The sequence below is a fragment of the Atheta coriaria genome, unplaced genomic scaffold, assembly GCF_025399875.1.
Source record: "Atheta coriaria isolate IRGN ID8LTWV9N9 unplaced genomic scaffold, Caltech_Dcor_3.1 hic_scaffold_8_pilon, whole genome shotgun sequence".
Classification (NCBI taxonomy): Eukaryota; Metazoa; Arthropoda; class Insecta; order Coleoptera; family Staphylinidae; genus Dalotia; species Dalotia coriaria.
In genome coordinates, this window is record NW_027045450.1 from 3548556 (window position 1) to 3573515 (window position 24960).

General features: G+C 36.2%; 1 protein-coding gene across 1 annotated transcript; it reads left to right on the forward strand.

Moving 5' to 3' along the window:
* Positions 1-233: 233 nt before the first annotated feature.
* LOC135797358 (protein qui-1) lies at positions 234-24511 on the forward strand. Its single transcript, XM_065309661.1, has 18 exons — positions 234-762; positions 12708-12918; positions 18021-18100; positions 18162-18284; positions 18343-18491; positions 18558-18706; positions 18779-18888; positions 19002-19048; positions 19114-19910; positions 19968-20186; positions 20241-20432; positions 20490-20659; positions 20721-21840; positions 21896-22236; positions 22291-23074; positions 23135-23337; positions 23394-23498; positions 23562-24511. Exons 2-18 carry the CDS (start codon positions 12783-12785, stop codon positions 23658-23660), a joined length of 4824 nt encoding a protein of 1607 aa, XP_065165733.1. The 5' UTR covers positions 234-762; positions 12708-12782; the 3' UTR covers positions 23661-24511.
* Positions 24512-24960: the final 449 nt, after the last annotated feature.

A 24960-nucleotide genomic window follows, 5' to 3' on the forward strand; every position in this document is an offset into this window, starting at 1 on the left:
CAAATATTGTTGTCTTCGCCGACGCGTATTGGTCCACGCTGAATACTCGCACTGCGCATGCGCCATGGGAAATCTTGTATTTCCACACGCAGAACTACGCAAGAGTGTTTTATCTTTTTCTATTGCTATAGCAGAGTGGGAGTAATAATGTGCAAGGATGTCGCCGATAGACTACGCTGAAGCGAAGAGAGGAAAAACGTTGGCGGCTGGAAAACAGTTCGTATCCTCAACGCGTGGCGAACGCGCGTGTACGAGCAGTGCGCGTTCGACTCGCGTTCGCGTCGCATCGTGCGTGACCGCCTCCACCGGGTCAGGTACAACAGCCGCCGCCGCCACCGCCGCCGCTGCCAGTCATTACTCATTGAATAATACTCCCCGGTGCTCTCTCGGTCGTCGCCGGTGCGAATAGTGCGACTATTGATCCTATACACCACCCGCACCCGCACATACGCCACTTGTTGGATATTTGTCTCGATATGTTTCGCAATTGTTGCGCGCGGTGAGAACAACTACTTTACCAGGTAATTGCCGGCAACAAAAGCGAACAAATGCTTTGCTTCCGAGTGTCTAGTGCGCGCTGCTGTGGAAATAAACAGCGAGCCGGATCGTAGGCGTTCGACCGCGAGATTATTTGTTATTTCAACTTTTCGGCGCGTATAAATAGAATAATAAATTGATCGGAATGTCAAAAGTTTTTGAGGCGTTATATTGGTGGCGAGCGTGAATTTTTCTCAGCAGAAAAGTAACAGGTGTTTGGAGAAGGTAAATAAGATTTTTTTTCATATTTTCAAATATAAATTTTGTAATTTTAAGAGAGAAAAAAAAAATTTTAGAAAAAAAATTAATTTTGGCAAAAATTAAAAAATTAAATTAAGAAATTTATTTTTGACTAGCTGTTGCCCGCGACTTCGTTCCGGCAGTGTTTAATAAATATGTAATTCGTTTTTACTATCTTGTTCTAGACATACTCGTAGTAAGAGTCAATTCTATCAATAAGATTAGCAATTTTAATTTAAAGAAATTATGCATATAAAGTTTTGTCAATAATGCACTTCAGCGCGCCATCTTGAATTCAACTATTTAACTATAACTATGATTGAATTTCAATGTCAAATTTTATTCTATGGAAAAGAGCTGTTTTGAGGATTTTCCCGGCAATTATTCGAATTTTTCTCACCTTTTAAACCTTCCCTAGACCTCCACGAATAATTCAAGACCAAGAAAAGTTAAATCCGTTCAGCCGTTCTCGAGTTTTAGCGAGACTAACGAACAGCAATTCATTTATATATATATATATATATATATATATATATATATATATATATATAGATAATTAAAAGACAAAAAAAATAAAATTAGAAAAATAATTTTGAATAATTTTTAAAGAAAAAACCTAAAAATCTTTTTTTTTCAATTTTTGTAAAAATAATAAAAAAAGCATAAAATCACATATTTTTAACATTTCCCAGTCAAATTAAACAATAACTGATTGTTATTGTTTGTATTCAACGTTGTATACAAGCTTTGTGCATGTTCAAAAATTTTTTTCTCTGTACGCTTGTCATTCATCAACATTCGATAGTTTTAACTAGTGGTTGTTACAAGCGTGAAAAAAACTGTGTGCACACTCGTGATTCACACTCTTTTTGTGCCTCGATTCGCACAAATAAATTAAACAACGTATAGTGCACGTCGCTGAATGTTTACCGAACGATTTCGCCGATGCTCTGTGGCGGACGCATCTGCGCTGCTCGCATGTTTGAAATGTGTTAATTTACTAAATTCACGCGCGCGTTGCCAACTAGATGTGTTCCAACATTTGTTCCGCACGTTTGCACAACGTCTCCGGCGCGCATGTTTAAAGACGTGCGCCGCAAATATTACGAAACTGGAGAATTATTTTAAATATTTGCGTTGACGATTATATACAATTGAAGGTTTCGGGCCGGAAAATATTGATTTTATAGCAGAAATATTAGTATTAGATAAAAATTTAATTTACACGTGTTGAAAGTACTTAGCGATTAGGAATGTTTTTGAAAGAGGGTCGTGGCTGGTCGCATGTTTGAATAGATAATGAAATTTCGTGGCATCGACGATTAAATTTAATAATCCGCACGCATACTTTCGATTGGATGCTGTGGAGTCGTTTTTGGTTGACGGTGGGGTAAATTTGGTTTTCTGCGGCGGCGGCGGCGGCGTTTGGAAGTCGTTGAGTAAAAACGAGCGAGGACAATCGATGCGCGAAATTATTTATGACGGGCCCGACCGTCCAACGCACGGCTGCGGCCTAAAGTATGGCGTGACCCGATCGCATTTTATCGCTGCCGCCACCGGCGCCTCCACCAAATACCGTATGCTATCGCTCGCGTGCCTTCATAAAATTTGTTTCCGATAAAAATATCTTGCTAAACATGATCAAAATTATGATAAAAATAAACTGCTCAAAAATTTATTTCCGTTTAAACAAATTTTAAATTTAAATTTTTTTACTTTAATTATTGTTAATGAATAAATCATACAAATTTTATTTTAGAATTTTTAATGTAAAATATACACATCAACAGCAATTATGGCATGAATATAAACATCTACATCTAAGCATAATCCTTCTAAGCCCGGCGCCTCCACATAATACAAACCCATTAATAATTACCACAACGCATAGAAAGTTATTCAAAGTGTACTTCACTAGCTATTTAATTAACAAAACACTAATTTCAAACGGCGTCAGTAGTTACAAAACTGACTGGTAACTGCGGTGGTCATTGTATAAATATTTAATTTGCTCATTCGCATTCGCTATTTCACTGCCAACTTCACGTCTGCATAGCTAACTTTTACTGTTATTCTATCACGAACCAAATACTCTGTATAAATATAATACAAGTGATGCGATTATTACACGTTTCGCGATGAAAAATTGCCAGCGCTTGAGAATTTTCCAACGCGAAATGGAAATTTGCACATTTCAAAGTTGGCCGCTTTTACGAAGCGTCGCTGACAGGCAAAGTTCTAACGTTGTAAGTGTATTAAAAGCCCAGTGCGTTGCCAACACTGGCGAACTTTGTCTATTTCAATTAGAATTACCTTCTCGCCAAACTTGAGAGATTTCGCATCTCGGACGAAGAACGGCAAACGACAGGGGAAGAGTCAGTCAATAGACAACGCGAACAAACTTGAGTTAACAGTGAAAAGTTTCGCCACAATACACAACAAGGGGTACAGAAGGGAAAATGTTAAAATATTTCAAGTTAACCTTAAAAAAGTTTAAAGTAAATAATAAAACGGATAAAGATAAAAATTTGATTTTTATTAATTTAAAATTGATTTTTAAAGAAAATTAATGCAAATTCAGTAAGTTTAGACTAAATTTTAAGAATTAATTAAATATTTGTATAGTTTTTTACTTTTTATTATTTATTATTTATTAAAAACTGCTAGTAATGCATTTTTATCCATTTTAAATTTTAATTATAAAATTCTAACTATGATTGAGCTTTTAAAACAAGTTTTATCAAATATTTCAAAACCAAAAAGCGCCAAAACTGTCCAAACATTTGCGAGTTTTAATAAGACAAGCAAAAATAAATGTAATTATTTATATATTCAAATAAATAATTAATTATTCACGAAAAACAACTTTCTGTTATTTTTGTAAATATTTACAGTTTATCCAAGCATAAAACACAGCAATAACTTTATCTATTTACGCTAGTAATCCGATAATCCACGAAATTCACAAATCTGCTAAATCCCATTCGATAAACCAACACAAAAATATTCAACGTGCGCTTGTCATATTAACGCTCGAGCGCTTCGCAGAGATTGCGCCTATCAGCAAGTCATATCCTCACAGTTCACAATCCTTCATCGCCTTATCTTATCTGCTCATCGCTTTGCGTCTTCATTACGCATGCAAATATCCGTAGCGCGAGTATATTCCCAAGTCATATATTCCGTCTTAATATGCGTTGAGTTGGTTGACTTTGAGTGAAAATGAGAATTGGTAAAATGAAGACTCGATATGCGTCGATGGCATGAAGGCCTGGTTTGATGTCTGGCTGCGTTGATGCGTGAGCTCGTTGGTGCTCGAATGCCTCGAGGATTAGCATAGACGTTAATATTTAAGGAGAACGGGCGCATCAAAGACGCTCATTGAGAGATCAGAGGATCAGCGTTCAGTTCGGAATAAACGCCGGGATCAGAACGACCGCGGAGAGGGCAAATAAAGTGGAAAAACGTTTTGCAGTCAAACGTGGAATTTATTTACTTTTAAATCTATTTACCTAAATATTAAATTTATATAAAAACCACTTTTTACGCTATTAAAATTGCAAAAAAAGTAAATTTAATAAAAAATATTGAAAAATTCTGATATTGAAAAAGTTGTGTGTATAAATATAATAACATTGTGTGTTTCAAATGTAAAAATGTTTTGCAATTACAAAATGCTGTTTGTGCTTCTTTGAGAGCATGTTTTGACGTTGACTTTGCACATATTGAATAACTTTCTTATGCGCACGAGAATATGTAGCTAAAATAAATGTGAAAGGAAATATAGAGAGCACTACACATAATTGAATAGAGTATAAAGTACGAAGCGCACAGAGACGTCGGCAAGTAGGACGAGTTTTCTCGGTACACTGCGCGTATTTTTCTTTTTTCTTCATTCTCACACATGCTCTCGCAACTCAATATTGCAGCGATGCAACGCGTCAAAGATGTCAAATTGCATTTTCAATATTTTCCTCTTCGACTGCCGACAGAGTTTTTATGCATTAAACTAAATTTTTGATATTTATAGATATGCATATGAATATATGAATATATCCTCATAATTTTTAAAAGTCAAATATGTCAAAAATATATTTTTTTTATCTTTGGCTCTGTAGAAGTAAATATTTACAGAAAAATGTTTTTTTTAATTTTTTATGTTTAAAAAATGTGTATTTTATTGAAACACTCTGTGGATATTTTGGATATATGAGATTTGGGCCCACATTTTCTCTCAAAGCAACCGCGGTGGTTTTTATCAGTTTTCTTTCTATTTGCAAATGGGATTTGATTCATATTTGTTTCTGTTCTTGTTTTATTTACCTTCCGCTTTATCGCGTCACAAATAAATACGAGAAAGCAAAAATTCAGAAAATAGCGCAAACACTTCGTTAAAATTTAACGCGTGTTGTCAAATCCTCGCAAAAATATTTCACGTCAAAAAAATCGTGGTAGGTAAAAATAAATTCGCAAATTTTCATGTTGACAGACATGTAATGGTAGAGTTTCGTGTCGAACGATGACACGCGCAGGATGCTGGGCGGCGGCGGCACAATTAAGGGCTCCCCGGTTGAGGCTAAAATCATTGCGCTAATGAACCTCGGGCGGGCGCATGATGTAATTTACGTTTACGCAATACACCGACACAGTTACACATGTATGTGAGCATTGAATCATTATTATGCGTAAGTAGAAAATGATTTGCAACATCTCCAATTCACATTCCTATCACTTCGAATATCGTTATAGTTGGAAATGTATGAATTTGGATGTATTTAATTTCTTGTGGTAATTCAATACGTGTTTTCATGCCAAATGATACCGGGAACATGTTTGGTGGGGTAATGATATTTTGCGCCGGATTTAATTTCCCATTAGCGTCATACTGCGCGCGTAATTGGATTATTATGTTGAAACGAATCCATTTTTCCATTACGGCACCGCAAAAAGCACTTTGTATAATTTTCTATACATAGAGTATGTTTTAATGTCGGATATGCCACAAATAGATTATATTTACAGAAATTGCATTGATCAGCCCGGCGCCTCCACTGTATTAAATCTAGGCTAAATATTTATTGCCAAAATATAGATTATTGAGTGTAGATTGTAATAAAAAGTAATTTAATTGATTAATTTCCTATTATTAGTCGTGTTATGTACTAAAATACTTCATTTTAATATAAAGAAATAAGAAATGTTATTTCAAAACCTTCCTTTAAATTTTATTTGTTTTTTTTTTGCGTTTTCAGGAAAATTTTTACCACAAAAAGTGACCTATGTTATTCTTCTTGATGGTGACTATCTCTAAACCGAGTTTCAACAAAATTGGTTGAGTAGTTTTGGCTAGAAAGCGTCACAAACAAACAAAAAATTAATAATCAAATTTATAATACAAATTTAGATACATTTCCTACATTTATTTAACAAAATATCATTAATAACTAATAGATATCATAAATTTTAATTTTATTTTGAAACCTACATAAAATCTAAAGAGATTTAATGTTCTTTGTGAATCACAGTTAATTACTGAGTCTATTAAATCCGCTTTTTGCGCTGATCCTGCGGCGGAGCGCATCTTCGCTCATAATCCCCATAATGACGTGCAACGCCCCAATCTCGGCAAACGTTTAATCACCTCCAATCACAATCGTAATTGCTTATCGATTGACGACGAGCACCAGCGTTTGCGTTTGTTGTCTGCGGCTGTGTGTGTGTATGCGTGTGACCGTTTTGTGATTAACACAATATGCCAGCCGACGCCGTTCGCAACGAATCACTTCCAGATTATAAGGACGCCCGGAATACTCGCACGTCAATAATAATAATAATAATAATCATAATGAATATAACTATTAATAAAGCTTAGAGTTCTCTGTTTAATTATATTATCATAAAAGCATTTATATATAGTACAGTTAGAGATGCAAGATTTATATATTTAAACACTCAGGAATTAACGTTTCTATCAGTCATAATCAAATTATAATTATGCTGGTGTTTCGGATGTGACGTGACGTAATGGTGACCAATGCATAATTGATTGCATGGGCTGAGTGGAGGCGCCAAATCGATATTTTCGGGCGGCGCTATTTTCGAAATTGCGCAATTTATAATTCAGCAGTGAGACGCTCGAAACAACGCGAATAAAGATTGATGTTTTATTAATAACGCAGCGAGTAGTGCGCCGGGGATGAAAAAATGTAAAGTGAAAATGCGCGCGGAACGTGGAGCTGGGGCGGCCTAATGGAAAATGGAAACGCCCGCACACCAATTGAATTAACAATGAGGCAGATATGACAAGCAAAAGAATCGTTGCAAATGTTTCAATTAAGAACGGGTTTTTGAAAATAGATTTTCGAGTAGTTTTTTTGAAAAAAAAAAAAAATTCAGGCATCAAAATGTTTTAATTTGATGTAAATTTATATCCGCAGAAGTATGCGGTTGATTAGTTAACGCATTTCTGCAAAAAAAGTCAAAGTTTTGAAAATTTAAGCAAAAATAAACGTAATTTGAGTATTTTTAGCATAATTTTCAACTAACGCCATCTATTGGAAGCACATCAACATAAAACTTTAACCTAACTTCTCTATTTATAGACACATCACTCACAAATATGATTGAACCTAAGTTATTTATATGATCGACCAGAAACGTATGTTTTCTTTCGTTTCCCTTCGCTCTGCGAACGTCCTTCACTCATTCTTATTATGAGTTTTCTTTTATTTCTTTATAGCGCTCCAACTCGATCGTTGCGATGTTCTGCGGGCCATGTAAAAATAGACGAAGTAAATCTACTCTTGCAAACGACGTTACGTCCGTTTCGGCAATGTGCTCAATGTGTGCTCTCAATGTGCTCAACGTGCTCGAGCAGCGATAAGAGCCCGCGGTGCAAACGGAAACCGCTGCAAAAGGAAAAGACCGCTTCAAACTGGAGGTCGGCACTCGGTCGGACGTCGTCGATGATTGCGTTACGGCGCTGCGCCGATTACGCGTGGTCGGAAAATGTCCACTTTGTTAGAATAGTGACCGACGCCAACGAGGATTCAATATCCGGTCACGAAAAACCTGTTTTTTTAAGTTTTGCAACAAAAAAATTATTTAAAAAATTTTTTTTTGAACAATGTGTATGTGTTAATACCTGAAGCATATGTTAAACTTAATTTCCGTAAGTTTACGGCGCTGAACTTTTTTTTGTGTGTTTGTTTTCGCATAAGAATGAAATTCAGATTCGAATTCAAATTCCCAATTCGTCGAATGCGAGTTTTCCTCACGCCTTGCGCCGTGATTTATCGCCGCCGCACAAAATCCATTTTTCATGTTTTGATTTCGCCTCCTAAAGCATTCGAGCTGCGAGCTTCCAATTCGACACAGCGGGCATTCGCGCCTGATTTACTCGAGAAGCTTCCAACCTTACCGTAGGCAAGATACACCAATATCTTTCACGTTCAAATATCACAAAACCTTTCAAATTATCTTTTAAACTTCACAAAAATCATTTTTAAATATTATTTCTACATAAAATACATATTTTGAACTAAAATAAAACAAAATAAAATAAAATTTGCTTTGTTTGGAACACACTGTATATGATGCTGAAAAAGTATGAAAAATGAAAATGACATGCTTTTTGTGCGCGAGATGCGAGACGGTTTTTGTTCCGGAGGGCGCGTTCGAACGCGTTCCTACCCTCGTTTCACCCTCGTTTCTCGTTTTCCGTACAGCTTCTGTGCCCTGGCATGCCTATACGCGTTGGATGAATAGATGCAAGCGCAAGATAAATAGACATCGCGTCGGCGACAAGTATTTATCAAAACGTACGATCGCTATCATTTCGAAACCAAACAAACAGAAAAAACAAACGTGCGTACCTATATGAGTGTGAGTGAGTGTGTGTTTGACCCATATGAGCATATGGTTGCAGTTATCTCTTTAGTTAATTATTTGTTTGTTTAAGTCGGGAGATTTATTTTATTATTTGATGATTTATTTCTTTTGCAAAGTGCAGTTACGTGCTTTAAATTAATTTTAAAGTTAAACGCTTAGTTTGAGTTGCCGTACAAATGGCGAACATTTATATATCCAGTGCTTTTTTTCTTCAATTTTGTGATTATGTTTGTTTGTAACGCATTCACGCAAAAATCACCGAATCAATTTTGATGAATTTTTGTATAGACATAGTTAATATAAAGGAAAATAACATAGACTACTTTTTGTTGTCAATAAACAATATAAAGGGCATAAAATAAAGGATGAAAGTTTGTATCCACCAAATTTCTATTAAAATCTACGCGGATAAAGAAAAAAATTACTAATTCCTAAATAATTTTATAAAACTGCTTCCCTCGTGTTTATCACCAAACAAAATGAAATTGATGCATGATGATCAGGTAATCCATCCTGAGTCAATCAAGACAGGTGTAACAATAGACCGTTAGAGTGATGAGAGCCCCCGCTACCCCGGCAGGTATTGAATATCTGACATTGTTTCCTCCTCGTTTTGTTTGACGTACGCGTATTATGAAGAAAGCGAAAACAGTTTAAGAAGACTTTGCAAACAATTCGCGGCGCAAACATTCAACACATCGAGCGTATTAAAGAAGCGCGTGCACAATGAAACGCTCGCCGACCAAGGGAAAAAAAAGCGTTTGAGTTTGAGTTGGTAAGTAATGAGTCAGAATATGAAAAGAATAAGAAAAGTTGAGAATATAAAAATTGTTAAGAAAACGTAATATAATGGATTATCTTGTTTTTAAACTTTATCAGAAAGTTTTTAATTAGAAAATTTTATTTTTGTTTGAGTTTTAATAGTTACTAGGTTTTTTATACATAAAATTATTAATTAATTTAATAAATAAGTTTTTCCATAGTTTTGAGACACAAAAAGTGGTATTTTAAACATGAACGGCCAAGGTCGTGACTAAAGTACTTTAATCACGGGATTTAGTCACGGGGTGGAGCTTATATTTAGTTTTTACATTAATTTTATATTTTTTTAGTAGAGAGCAAACAAATTTCGAAGATTTAAAATACAAAAATTTAAATTTAAAAGTCTTAATGTGGAAATTGAGTAAAAATAGAAAAAATAGCGCAAAAATCACGTCGCTAAGCGTTGCTAAAGTGCAAGTTGATCACAATTGTAAGACAGAATACGTTCAGAAATTAATTTTGCGTCTAAACTTCTCACTCCGGCTACTTTTTGGGGTAAAATATAATTTTTTACACTATAATAATATTATCTATAGATTAAAATGCATTTATCGTAATATTTTTACCAAAAACTGCGTTTAAAATAAAACAGAATGATATAAATGATTACTTTTATGATTGACGGTGAGTACGTGTTTGTGAATTGATTAAAATTCATTGAATGCGCACCGTCGTCCGCAAACAGCGCATATCAAAATCGAAAAGCACTCTCGCCTCCCCGCGCTACCTCCGCCCCCATCGTTTTGGCACTCATCGCGCGTAAAAACCAAACAATGAAAAACCAATTTTGGCGCACGTCGCGCACCGACAAGTCAATTTCGCGAGCGCATAATCGAATGACACCTCGCATCTCGCAAAAGCTCTCCGATCAACTTTAAACACCCGCAAAACATAAAACAAATATTGAATAAGAAAATATAAAATTATTTGTATATAACACTGAATATATTGTAGAATATATTGTGCTATGATGCAAAATACACATTTTGTATTAAAATTGCAAATAGAGTCTAAACGGTAAATGTAAGCAAAAATAGTTACTTAAATAATCGATGTAGAATTAAATTATCTATCAGAATCCGGGAACAGAATTTAAAAATTTGCTTACCTTTGCGTTTAAGGAAGTCGCACATCACTCGGGCACAATCCAAGAAGCATTGAGAAATATTACGTAATATCGCGACGAAAAATTAAGAACTCAAATTATTGTGAAGAATATTGTCTGTGCGTGCAGATTACCCGACGACAAAACTGAGACTAACGTGGTATGCAAGCCAACCGCGTGGCGACCGCACAAAAATCACGCACGAGATAAGAAAAACTTGTTTGTTTGTAAACACTGATTCTTTCGATGTTGAAATACAGAACATGAAAAGAATTGAATTCATACAATTTACTTATGCATGGAACATCTAATTTATAATTTAAATTTCGAATTAACAAGTTCCAATTATTTCAAAAGTTGCATTTATTGAAAAAATCATAAAAAAAGCAAAAGATTTCTTTTTTTATTATCAAAATTAAAAATTTGAATTTTTAAATTCTAATTTTGGATTCTGATAGATAATTTAATTCTACATCGATTATTTTAGTAACTTTTTTTCCTATCATTTACCGTTTAGGTTTTATTTACAATTTTATTATCAAGTGCATTCGACATTAAAAACAGATTTTTTTTGCAATTTTTATAACAAAATATTATCTTTAAATTTTTGGACCGAAAAAAATATCAATAAACTAAAATACAAGTAAATATGCTTTCAAGTTATTATCGCAAATTTCAAACTGCCTTTACACTTCAATTTTTTTATTTTTATTTTGTTGTGAAAAGAAGCCAAAAGTAAAGTTTTATGTTTGTCGTTCAATCGCATTAAGCGAAGCTTTTAGGTGAAAAACTTTGATGTGTGTCTTGCGCGTAAAAAATAGCTCTCAACGCAAAAATTATATTTCCATGGTAAATAAACAAGTAATATAAAATCTAATTAATTAAACAAAAGCAAGTATAACTTGACTATCCACACAAACGTTTTAAGTTGGTGCTGTAGTCTTTTATTGCGCATTACTGCAGATTAAATTCGTCGGCTGCGTTCGTGCGTTGAAATCAAATCGCAATTTTTCTCATCCGCTAATTGGAAAATGCGCCTTCGCTTAAAGCACGCCTCGAGCGGAAATAAATCCGCCACAATGTAGCGGCGCGCATTCACTCGCCGACGCCGCGCCGGGAATCCGCGGCATCCGCCATTAAAGTGCTTTACGACGTAAGGCTCGTTGCCGGATTGAAGTGAAGTGAAGGAATAGGACGCGGAAAGACGAGAGCGTGAGAATGTGAGCATCCAGAGAGCGAGAGAAACGCGCACGCCGCGAATCGTTAGCGGCCGAACAAATGATTCCAATTTCGGTCGTATTTTAATTGAAAGCGAAGCACTAAAAGCGTTCGAAAATCCGATAGATGTGAAATAGCAATTTTCGAATATCTACCTGGCAATCCAAGGCAATAAACAACCTGGATTATTGATTTGCCCAGCGCCTTCACCATAAAATACTAAAATATGAATAAACAAAGTTTAAAAAAAAATTGAAAAAAATTCAAAATTGACTGCAAAATAATTTGTTATTAATTAGAACTATTCTTGTTTAGGTTACGTATTTTCCCCTTGAATAGGAATGATAGTTTCAAAGTAGAATTAATTAATTAGTTCAAAACTATGTGCGATTTAATTTAAATTGTGATACAAATAATTTATAATTAAATTCTTGGTGAAATTAAGCAAATAAATTTGAAATTTTCAAACAAATAGCTTGAAACTTAAGATAAACAATTAATTTAATAATTTTGTTTGTTAAATTGACTAAATTGTGAATAAATCAGTAAGAATTTTAATCATTTTGTAAGTTAACGTAGAAAATCAAATTATTATTGTTCAGCTAATTGCATTGGCTACTATTCTGAGATTTATTGGCTTAATTTACTTAATTTTGCAAATTCAGTTAAGTTTACTAACGCAATTATCATCGTGGCGTTGGGTCCTCGCTGAAAATGGTATTTTCTCTAAAGTCACTAAAGTCATTACCTTTCTAGAGTCTAAACTTTGATCACGGTCCTTCCGACCTTTCCACCCACGAAACCCTTACAATTTAAAATATTCACATCACAAATAACAAGGTTAAAACATAAGATATACGAGTATTATTTATCTAAAACTTGTATTTTGTTGTAGATCTACGTTTAAAGAAATAAATAATCGTCCGGAAGTATCTGGTTTCTTTTAAGTGGAAAAAGAAGCCCGTGAAAGATGAGCGCCAACCCGAGCACCACGCCGAAGAACACGAAAAATGACGACACGATATTGGAGATTCTGCAAGGACACAGGACAAGCAAGTGGCCCGCGCCGAAATTGGTGAAGATTTTTATCGCTAGTGATAAACAAGGTAAAATATTTATTTTTGTATTAAAAATAGTTTTTATTATTTTTATTTTATTTTCTATGAAATTATTTGATTTTTTTGTGAAAAACAAAGAAAAAATTACAAAATTTTTATTAAAAAAAAATTTCCGTTATTCTAATGCTAGTTTAGCATGACACAAAGAAGTAAACTTTCCCATATGTTCTTAAAACGTAAAAAAATCCCTCTGAATAAAAGTAAAACCAGAATCATAAGCATACACAAAAGATACAAACCCAGAGGACATCTGTAACACCAACATTCTGTTCTTTTCTTCCGACGTCCGTTTCGTGGTGGTAATGGTAACGTGTTCGCAAGTTCATGAAAACGTACGGAGAAAGCAGCCCGATGATAAAGCACCTCGGCGCTGCAAATGGCAGCGGGATGAAATGGGCCGGAGTGCCCGGGCGTCTCCCGGCGCGCGCTCCGTAATAAATAGGACGCGCCGCGATGGTAAGGTCCGCGCGGCCGCCCTCGGGCGAGATGTTTAATTATCCTTCCGGTGTTTTCGCCCACCTGGGGCGCATCGCGCGCGTGCATCGTGCACCCAACAATCGATAAATTACTTTATTATCTCATTACACCTTTGTGCGCCTTTTGAGCGCGCCATGTTTAACACGCGGCTGGTGCCAAACGCTGCACGTTAATTATCGTAATTGTTTTCATTTTGGTGTGGTGCACGGGTAACTCAGGACCAAAATGGCATCTTAACTTTGACCTTTGGGGGATATTGATTACATCCTTAATCAGGGATAACGTTTATATACACTGCGGAGTGAAATTTTTTCTTTTTAAATTTTTTTTGTGGTTTTAAAGTTTAATATTGATTTTTGAACAATTTAAAGTTTAAATAATTTATAAATTTATTTAAAAAATGATTTACATGTTTTTATTTAGTTTTTCTGTGGTATTTTAAACAAGGAAAGCCAATAATGTGACTTTAGTACTTTAGTCACGAGTTTTAGTCACGGGGTGGAGCTTGCGCCTGCGCATTAGCTTACAGTGCAACACAAAACAAGTCAAAATAACGTTTTTATTTGTTTTTATTTATTTTTTGCATTTTTTTCAATTAAAATTGTTTAATTTACTATAAAACTATTTATCTCTAGTGATAAAATCTCAATTTGTTATTTCACTACATGAACACATTCCCTACCTTCAATAAAACAATCAAAATCAATAACTTGGAAACATTCCAATTGCAAAACAACTCGAAACAATGTTTTATTCACATCGTGCCTTTGATTTCAGATTTGAATTCAGTTCGCTCGTACTTAAAATAAAAATTGTAGCGCGCACGCATTTGCGCCGGCAATAAATCATCCGTGCTCGCCGTGCACATTTCCACAAGCCTTTTGATCAATAGCGTTTGCATTATGACCGTTTCTCGGCGATTTCTTTTATATTTTCTCTCGCAACAAGTATCACAAAGCAATGTAAGAGGACGCAGAATATGAGAAATGAAAGGATGCTGTGGTGCTGGAATGTGAGGGATGAAGAAAAAATGCGCGATATACAGAAATATAATAGGGTCTAAATGGGGCAGCATTTCGCGATGCAAATTGCGTATAATGTACATCGTGCACATTCCATTGGATACAGAAAAATGTTTATGGTGAAAATATATTAAAATTTGTGTAGGTAAAAATATGTTGTTGGATTAACTGTGAATATTTAGGGAATTTATTGGGAATTTATTTGGAAAAAAATATTTTGCCTTAAATTTTGACAATTTTTTTTTTTGTACTGATATTTTAACATTTGATTGTTTGATTGCGCTAAAATAGCCGCAACTGTTTGTTAACGTTGTAAACGCAGACAGTTTCGATTTTCTTAGCGTCGGTTGATTGTGGGTTATGTTTGCTTATGCTAGGCAACTTAATTTACAGCCTTGCAGACTAAAGCTCTAAGCAAAATGAAAATTTCCTTCGCTTTTGCGCCTCACAACTTATAACAAATTATAGTAATTTTGCGCCGCTTGGGTTACATGCGAGTGACGTTGATTTATGCACTTTAACTACGTAGGTATTTCGTATCGCGATTGTTGCAAAGCGTCGACGGGCCAAAGGCGCGCAAAACTAACTAACTAAATTCATCTATTTTCTTTAGTTATTCTCCATCTTATTATTACATTCCTGCTGAGTTACAAAAGAAACTTCATTTATTAAACGCTACCAGCCTGCTAGGCAACCAACAATACAAAACATAAAAGTTTTGTTAGTAATTAAATATGAAAAATATAAAGAAACATTAATTTTGGAAAATATCGTATGATTTAAACATGAAACACAAAACGTGGGAAGAAAAAAGAACTTTGTTTCACTTTTTCCAGTTTACATTTACATTTTGTTCGCTTGTCCGGCGGCCAGTCGGCATCCTTCATTTGAGAACTTTGGAAACTTTATGTGTTCGCTGCCGGCGATATGAGCTGTGTTATTTACGTGGCTTTTTGCACGGCGCGTACAATTTAATTAAATTACTTCGTTTTTCGTTTTCGTCTCGCTTCTTGCGATACGCTTTTTCTGCGCGCGCAGGTTTTTCTTTCGCCTCATTATATCGCAACACTTGGAAATGAATTACGTATTCACAAACGGATGTAAATGTCTGCAAATGACGCCAAACAAAATGTTTCTTTACTGTCACGTTTCTCCAACGGATGTATATATCATTATACAATTGTTTTCTTATTATTTACTTGAGGCAAGAAATAAACTCAGCAAATTTTTTATCAGATTGAAGATTATGTTAGTAAAATAAGTTTTTTTACCTTGTGCTCTATGCTTTTTTCTTTCCTGAATGAGGAGGATGATGGAGATGATGATAATGATGATGATGGGAGAAAAAAAACGAAAAGTTTTTAATAAAAGCCGCGATTAAAGAGGGTACGAAGAAATCGAGCGAGTTTATTATGCACTTATTTTTATGTATCATTAGACGCGTTTAATAATAATAATAACAATTTCGTGCGACTTCATTGGCGCGCAAGTCGGTAAAAAGCACGTTTAACGGCAATCGATACTTTTGCATGGTTGAATGTAATTATGGTAAAGCCGCGAGAAAAGTTAATAAAACTAAGTATACATAAATTAATTACAATTACATTTTTATTAAAATATGTTATATTTAGTGTATCTATAGGTGTATGTATGTGTGTTCCCAATTGACAACGAAACAACTGAACCAATTTTGATGAAATTTTCAGAAAATCTTTAGAATACCCTTGTTAGTAATCTTGTAAAGTTTGGTTGCGCAATTATAACTGGAAGCCGGTTAAATAAGGGATGAAAGTTATTATTGAGATGTACACATAGTTAGGTAGTATAGTTATATAATTTGAGACAAGATGACGCTTAGACTGATCAAAAATCTTTAAAATTCTTCGAGTTACATAAAAAAAATAAAACATTTCAACCAGTTTCTTTTATTAAAATCTGCCCGGATGAACCAAATGAGTAAAAAGTAGTTTTTCATAAAATTTAGTATTCTCCTCGGGTATTCTACCGTCCACTATATGATTGTAATAAAAATGTTGTTTAAATAAACACGAATTATATTAAATCACAGAACACAATTTCGGCGCAGCTGCTTTTTTCCATTTATTTGCTTTCCATTGCCGCGCTGACGCTGGAATTTTCCCTGTGATGTTTTACTTTGGCGTTCTGCTGCCATTTTCTTTGTTTTTCTTACTGAAGGATGGTGCAAAACTAAATAAACACGTCGTTCTCGGGCCCTTTTGTGCTCCTCGATGAACATGCGTAAACACTTCTCTGTGCAGAGTCTTCACTCTTTCGTCTTTCGACGTCGTAGACTTTCGCGGCGCTTTCTGTGCGCTTCCGGCGCGAAGCTTAATCTTAAGTTATACTCGCTCACAAAGCACACGGTTCACTCTTTTGCTTTCAACTTGGAAAAATGCGACTCACGCAGAAAACGTCAAATAAAACTAAAAGTTACACTCACACTATCAGTGATAAATTTCTATTGCTATAGATTCGTAAACGAGAAGTTAATACTCGTACAACAAAATTGATGTTTTAAACTCGCATAAATGTTGAACACACGCGCGATGAAATAACTTACGTCATTCGATTACTTGCTAATGTCTCGCAATTGGGTTAACACTATGTAAATTGAATTCGCCGGAAAGCCGAAAACTAGCAGCGAAACTTTTGCCGCAATGTCCGTTTCCAAAGTTTTGGATTAGTCGTGTCACCGTACTAATTTCAAAATGGCAACCCAAATTAGAATCACAATGGTGTAGGCAACAAAATTACATAAAAATGTTTTTTTAAATAAAATCATTTGGTATTTTAAACGTGTAAATTAAGTTACGAACGATTGCTGAACGGAAATGTATAAGTATCATCCCCTGCGGCAATAAATTCGATTTGCGATAATGTCCCCGGGGGACTCCTCCATCTGCTCCGGATGTGAACGCACCACGCCACCGACGATTAATCCGCTTTAAATCATTCAAAATAACAACCAAACATCCACAACGACACGCGGCATCTTGCGCGTCCTTAGCAAACACGCCGTCATGTAGATCGCAATCTCCAACATCAACAACACAGTTTAGTATGCGCGAGCGAGAAGAAAATATTCTATTTTAAACCCGGTTAGGGGATAAACCTCTGCGGTGGCTTTTAGTTTCCCAGGAGTTGGGCCAGCGAATACGAATAGGAATAGTGGTTGATATGACGCGGAAAGCGCTGTTAAATTAGTCAGCCAGGCTGAGACGACGTCATGCGCGTGCCCGTTAACGAAACAAAACAACCAAGGGCGCCGCAACAAGGGTATGCGAGTGGAATAAATCAAAAGGGCAACAAGGCGCAACAAAGTCTCGGTTTGAAAGGCTCAAAGGACACCCGAGGAGCAAATTGACTGCTTTAAATGAGAGATAAATGTAGTCGACGATAAAAGTTTGGGTTAATCACAGCCAGTTGCTATAGGCAACCAAATCTACGAATAGTTACGTGTGTTTGTTGGGTTGCCTTGAAAATACACTCGGATTACTACTATGTATTAAGTTAATTTAGATGAATCGGTGGTTACAAAGTTAAATAACAAGAATCTAACCGTGTTTGCAGACTTTGCAGAGGAGAGAAAACTATTGCTGGAATTTGTAGGGCCGGAGCTGCAAATTGTTTGCAATGAATACCAAATTGAGGTTTGTAAGCGTTAAATCTGCTGATGTGAAGTGGGTAAATATTGAAAATAAATTTGTTTAGGTGGAACTTGTCGATATGCATTATGGAACTAGTGAAGCTGTTGTATATGATCCAGCACTGCAAGAAGATCATCTAGATCAAATACGGGCATGTCATCAAGTCTCCAGAGGATGTTTTTTTCTAGTTAGTGTTTTTTTTTAATAATAAAATCATAAAAATTAATATATTTTTTTATAATTAGCCTCTACTTGGAAATAAATACTCACCATGCGCGTTACCATATCGTATCAGCTCGGAAATCATGTCCGCCATGTTGAAAATCAACGCAGACATCTTAAGTAAATGGTATATACAAAATGGCGATGAATATATCTTAAAAAGTGATTACAAGTACGTAAAAACAATGAAAATGCATTGTGTTTTGCATTAAATTAATAAATTGATCTGAATTGACAGAAAATTAAAATATGACGAATGGAAACCGATTGCTGACAATCTGCATCAGGCGATAACCGAAGCAATAAACCAACAGGACGAGCCAACAAAGCGGAAGTGCGCGTCGCTGTTGCAATCGATAGTCGAGCGACAATTCCACCACGCTATCGGTATAAATAAGCAAACTGATTTCCAATGCAGCGGTGTCAAAAAATTAACAACGTCGGGTTGATTTTCCGCAGGATTGGCACCTGGCACCGCGCATCGTGTACTCAGCGTCCTGCGGGACTTCGATCCGCTACCAACAACAACACCGGATGCGACGTCAACGTCTAACGAGTATAGATTCCAAGTAAGTCTCATGTTTCCAGCGCGGTGCAAACTTCCGACTTTCATAAGTTTTCCGCTTGATATGTCAGCATATTCAACATCTCCATATTGTGTTTTTATTTGTTTGTTTTTCAGAATATCGTTGAGGCTCTAATACCGGAAGAGAACCGATGTTATTTCAAGTAAGTTGCTTAAAACGAATCAAATCAATTTTTATTTGTATTTCTATTGCTATGAATAAATTAAGAGTGCCTTGGAGAAGCGGAGGATTGGATCCAGAGCACAACGATCACGAAGCATACCTCAACAAATTCAAAAACACAATCCTCAATAAACTGCAGACGATGATCAAGAAGTCTCTCGATGATGAACCCGACCTCAAATCGCGCAAAAAGATCGTCGAGGAGAACTTTCAGGAAAACATCACTCACCTAACGATTAATCACTTTGAAAAACCTGTTATTGACTTTTCTCAGTCTGACCTCCTTGATCGCATCGAGAAGGTTGTTCTTAATACGACGCATACCCGTCACAATCCTATTATTATTTATGGCAATACCGGATCGGGAAAAACGTCACTGATCAAAACTGTCTACAAACAATTTGAGTCGTGGTTCTCTTGTAAATTATTACGAATTGTCCGCTCGATTGCAAGGACTCCTCGGTCATCCTACAATTTGGAGTTGTTAAGGGTTATATGTCAACAGATTTGTATAGCTTTGAAACTTCCCGATGGGTTTTTACCAAAGGACGCCTCGTTTGACCCGTTGTATATTAATAATTGGTTTCAAACTCTTCTGCGTATGTTTGAAGATATGAATCAGGTGTTAGTGATATTCCTGGATGATCTGCATTTGTTGAATCCATTGGATTCGGATCTGGTGTCGGCATTAAGCTGGTTACCAATCAGTTTACCGAAAAATTGTTATTTAATTTGTACCAGTGGAGTTGAACTTGATGGGTTGAGACTTACGCCTGTACAAAAAGAAAGAATGAAACATCCTGATTGCTATATGGAGTTACCAGGTGTTGGAGGGTTCCATGGTAAGACGCCAAATGAAATATTTAAATTTAAATATTAAAATATTTATGATGATTTAGAACAATTGGATGAAACATTTTCTACTTTGGAGTTAACTTTTGGTACACCCGCTATTAAAAGATTATCTTCGTTTATTACCTGTGCGGAATATGGTTTGACAGAAACTGAATTATTAGAGATGTTGATGCCTACCAGTAATGTCACAACTGAATCAGTGATAAACATTGAAAATGCAGATTTTAATTTTTCCACGTTATGTTCAGTAAGAAGAAAAATGAGTAAGTGACTTATAATAAAAATTAAATCATATTTAATATTGACTAAAATTGAAGGTGACCTTTGTTGTGAGAAGCTAATGAGTGGTAAACTGCTCATTGAATGGCGACATCAGAATATTAAAGACTTTGCAAGGAAAAGATATCTAACCTCACAGGAAGTGCAAAAGAGTGTGCATACAGAAATAGCCAACATGTTCTTCTCAGAATTCTGTGATGAGGAGAATAGTGAATCTGAAGATGAACCAGGTATTCCCCACAATCATTAAATTGTTTATTTTTATCCTATAAAACAAATATTTTTAGCTCCTTTACCTTCAGACATCAAAGAAACTCCTTTCCAATCAACCCTACATAGTGACGTCACTTACAGTCTCCGCCATGTTGAAGAATCATGGATACACCTCCTCAAAGCAGGAGATGTCCTAAAACTGAAAACATTGACCATGTGCAATTATGATTTTATGTTGGCCGCTGTAAGTTCCCATTCATACCCATTTTGTAAAAATATGTGAGATGTGAATATTTGTTTAACAGGTCCACACAATATCCGTAAGTTACCTGCGTTGCGTGCTAGAACACGTTCGGTGTTACCTGCTGGACAGAGAGATTGAATTGATCTATCATGCCATTCGCAAAGCAACTGATATTTTAACGAAAGACACCTATCAACTAGGCACACAAATCATTGCCTGGTTGCGTCCGGTAGTAGAAAAATCCGGTTCAGGGCTAATGAACACCCTGGTCACCGCTGCAATGGCCTGGTGTGACGGGTTTACCCTTCCTTTGGTAGTACCATTAACTGACTGGGTACAACCCACACTACCATCACAAAGTAAAATTGTAAACACACCAGGTGTGCGTTTGATAGAATCAACCCCAAGTGGTCAACATGTAATCTGTTGTCCTGATAATGAACCTCAACTGTGGCACATCATGAGCAACACTCTGGTACACACCTTCAAAGGTCACACAGGCATGGTCATCTGTATGGCTGTGACAAAACAATCGCAATACCTCCTCACAGGATCAGAAGATCTTAGTATCATTGTCTGGGACCTTAGAGGTCTTACTATGACCCTGAAAATAATGGAGCATATAGCACCAGTGTTGTGTATTACCAGCGCATTGAACAACTCTGTGATTGTCAGTGGAGGCGAGGAAAGTAGTATTATTGTTAGTTCATTGGGAAAGGGTCAAGTGGTGATGAAGATTGACCATCATCGTGGACCTGTGACTGCTGTAAAAGTTACCTCAGCCGGAGATGTTTTGGTCTCGGGGAGTCACGACGCAACTGTATGTCTGTGGTCTTTGGAAACATTCACGATACTGAATACAATTCAAATGCAATCTCCAGTGAGGATGATTGATGTCTCCAGCGATTCAGTTTTTTTATTGACTGCTTGTTTGGATAATAATCTTTATCTGCGTACTCTAGCAACTGGTACCGAGTTGCATTCGCTCAGTGAACACAAATCCCGAGTCAAGTCTATTTGTTTGGCTCAAGATAGTTGTCGAGCAGTAGTGGGATGCACAGACGGACGGGTTTATATCTACGATGTTCATAGTGGAAAACTAGCAAAAACACTTTCAGGTCAGCAGGGTGAAGTATCCGCGGTGCGGGTTACAGATAAAGATGATTTCCTACTTACCGCAGGTAGAACCTTTTCAGGGATATCTTCAGGGTTAAATTTATATATGCTGAATTTAAGGTGGAAATAAAGTGCTCTTCTATCCGTTTCGATCCGATGATAACGTGCGGAGTCTGCTCAAACTGAAAAAGTCCGCACACCATCTACTCCCACATACTGGTTACATCACCTGCGTCGAGATTGCACGAGATGGACTCTTGTCCGCCACCGGAGCGAGCGATAATCTCGTCAACGTGTGGCAGCTCAACACGCATGAACTGCTTCTAACTCTCAACAGCCATTCAGCCGCCATCACGGATGTCAGTTTCGCGCCGAATACTTTATTCGTTGCCTCCTCGTCCGAAGATAAAACAGTTAAAGTTTGGGGCTTGACTTTGGGATCCCTTGTGGCCACTTTCAAAGTAAACACTATAAAAATCAATATAAAACTTTTTAAACATTTATTTCATTCATAGGGTCACCAAGCACCGGTTTCCACCGTGATGGTCATGATGGATTCAACACGGATTATCTCAAGCGATCGTAATGATACCCTCTGTATATGGTTAGCTGACAACGGGAACTTGATACAATCAGTGGCAGGACCATCTAATTGTGTTGGAGTGACCAATAATATGAAATACGCATTGTGTACAAATGCGGAGACAACTCTCAAGATATGGTCCTTGGTTCGTGAAGATGAAAAATACACTGTATCTCATTCTGAAGAGATCACATGTTTTGTAATTACAATGGATTCTCTGCATGTGATCACAGGGTCCAGGGATATGTCTTTGAAGGTGTGGCAGACTTCCGGTGGGAAGTTGTCTCAGGTATTCATTGGTCACACTGATGCAGTCACTTGTGTTGCTGTTTCCGCTGCGGATAAAAACATAGTCATTAGTGGATCATGTGATTGTAATCTTATTGTTTGGGATATCAATACTGGAGCTGACCTGCATACGCTATCAGCCCACCTGAGTTATATTACCTGTGTGAAGTGCTCGGGAGATGGCACCATAGCCATTTCCGGTTCGGATGATAAAAGTATCATTATTTGGGATACAAAGAGAGGGTTGCCACTGACGTCCCTACAAATGCATTCTTGTGTGATGCGTGTGGAACCATCTTCTGACCTGTCGCGGATTTCGGTTATGCTGAAAGATACGCAATATATGCCAATTATTTGTCTGCATAATACACCGGCAAAGTATGTTAAATTGCCTACATACTGTGCACCTGAAAAGGATATAATTGAAAGTGAGTTATGACCAGTATTTGACAACATCAAAATTTAATTTTAAATTAATTAAATTTTAGATCCTACTAAAGCTGCACCAAAACGTCAACTACGGCGTTTGCTCAAGAAAGAAGTGTCGCTGGACACGTACACGTGGCAGAAAAAATATGCGCACTTAACCTCAAATCTAGTTATACCAGCGGTTGATGAGAGATTCAAGCGCAGGTTTTCTGTTTCGGCGAGTATGGAGGAAATTTCCAAGATACCACAAAAAGATGGCCAAGTAATAATTATAAATTCCATTAATTTTCAAAAATTTTACCAAATATTATATTTTAGGGCGGGTTGCCTAACAAGCAAGGATCTCTAGCCCAGAGTCAACATTTTGATCAACTGGAAGCTTTGTGGAATAAACGATCTCCTCCCAGACGTAAATTACAACAAGTATGATGAAATTTATTTATTTATTGCATAACTTTTAAAAATATGTGTTTAATTTTGCTTCAGTCGCTGTCAAAACAATCTTCACTTGCTGAATCACACCAGGACTCATCAGATGAAGATCAATTTGATGAAAGCGGACCATGCTCGATACCAAAACGATAAGCAACTTGTTGTACAACTTGATTTTCCTACTTTTATAACGACACAAGTCCCATGAATCATTGCGCAGTGCTCTTACTTCCACACTACACCTACACTCGTTGATTAGCTAATTCTAACCTATTTTTACACCTCTCTTCCTCACAATCAGACCTGTCCAATAATTTCTATTGTTTTCTGTTTTCTCCTCCAAAAATTGGGCATGTCTGGTTTATGTGTTATAGAAATAATGCAAACATAGAGAGACAATCGTTTAACAAAGCATAGAATATATATGAATAGATCACAATCAGCAAAACAATATTATCTAAAAGTGTAGTCGTATTAAAATAGTTACGAATCAATTAGAAAATAGCGCGTGCGCTTGCAATATTTAATTATTAATTGTCGTCACACAATATACATCTGAATGTTGCACGTTGAGTTGATGTATATGCAAAACAAATTGACAGACGATGATTCGGTTCGCCGCCGAGACAATATCGAACAAATAGCGTTAGCTGAAATAACTAGACACAAACTGTAGCTCTAATAGAATATAAGCGTAAGAAAAATGTCGCACAATGACAATGAATCTAATCGATTTATGATTATTTCCAAGCATATACACGTACATGTTATATGTATGTTATCTCTCTCTTTCTGTGATGTAAACTAAAAATTTATTCGAATTATTCGAGTCTTAACTAAATGCAAACATTAATATGAAATTAAAAACACAAATCGGAAGACAACCTCATACCTCTAGATGAGTAATATATCCAGAGTATAAAACAAACATTGTAATTGTTAGAAAATAAATAAACTGTTGTTTTTATAATAAAATGGCGGCACATGAGTCCAACTTTAAAATACTACAACACTTATTTGGGATAAATAATCTTGTTGTTGTAAACTCACCGACATATTTGTCATATTAGTCACTCGACTTTCATCAATCGGACGTGTTGTGATTAGGAAACTTCACATGAAACTCGGTGTAATTAATATTCCTAATTGGATTCCACTGCTTGTCCATGGCGACCAAAACACAAGCTGACCCCGCGATTGATAACGCGTGGAATTTCGATCACGCCTCCGAAAAAAAATCTCAACCGTTTTTTTTTTGCGTGATTTACGATGGCGACACAACTGCCTAACAACCGAATTCAATGAACTTGATGTTTTTGCACATTCATGTCGTTAAATTTATCACTATCGTTCACGTGTGAGTACACGTGTCCTGGAATGATCGTAAAACTCGCCATCGGTTGTAATTCATCAATTAATTTAAACGAATTGTGAAAGCGTGGGTGGATTGCTA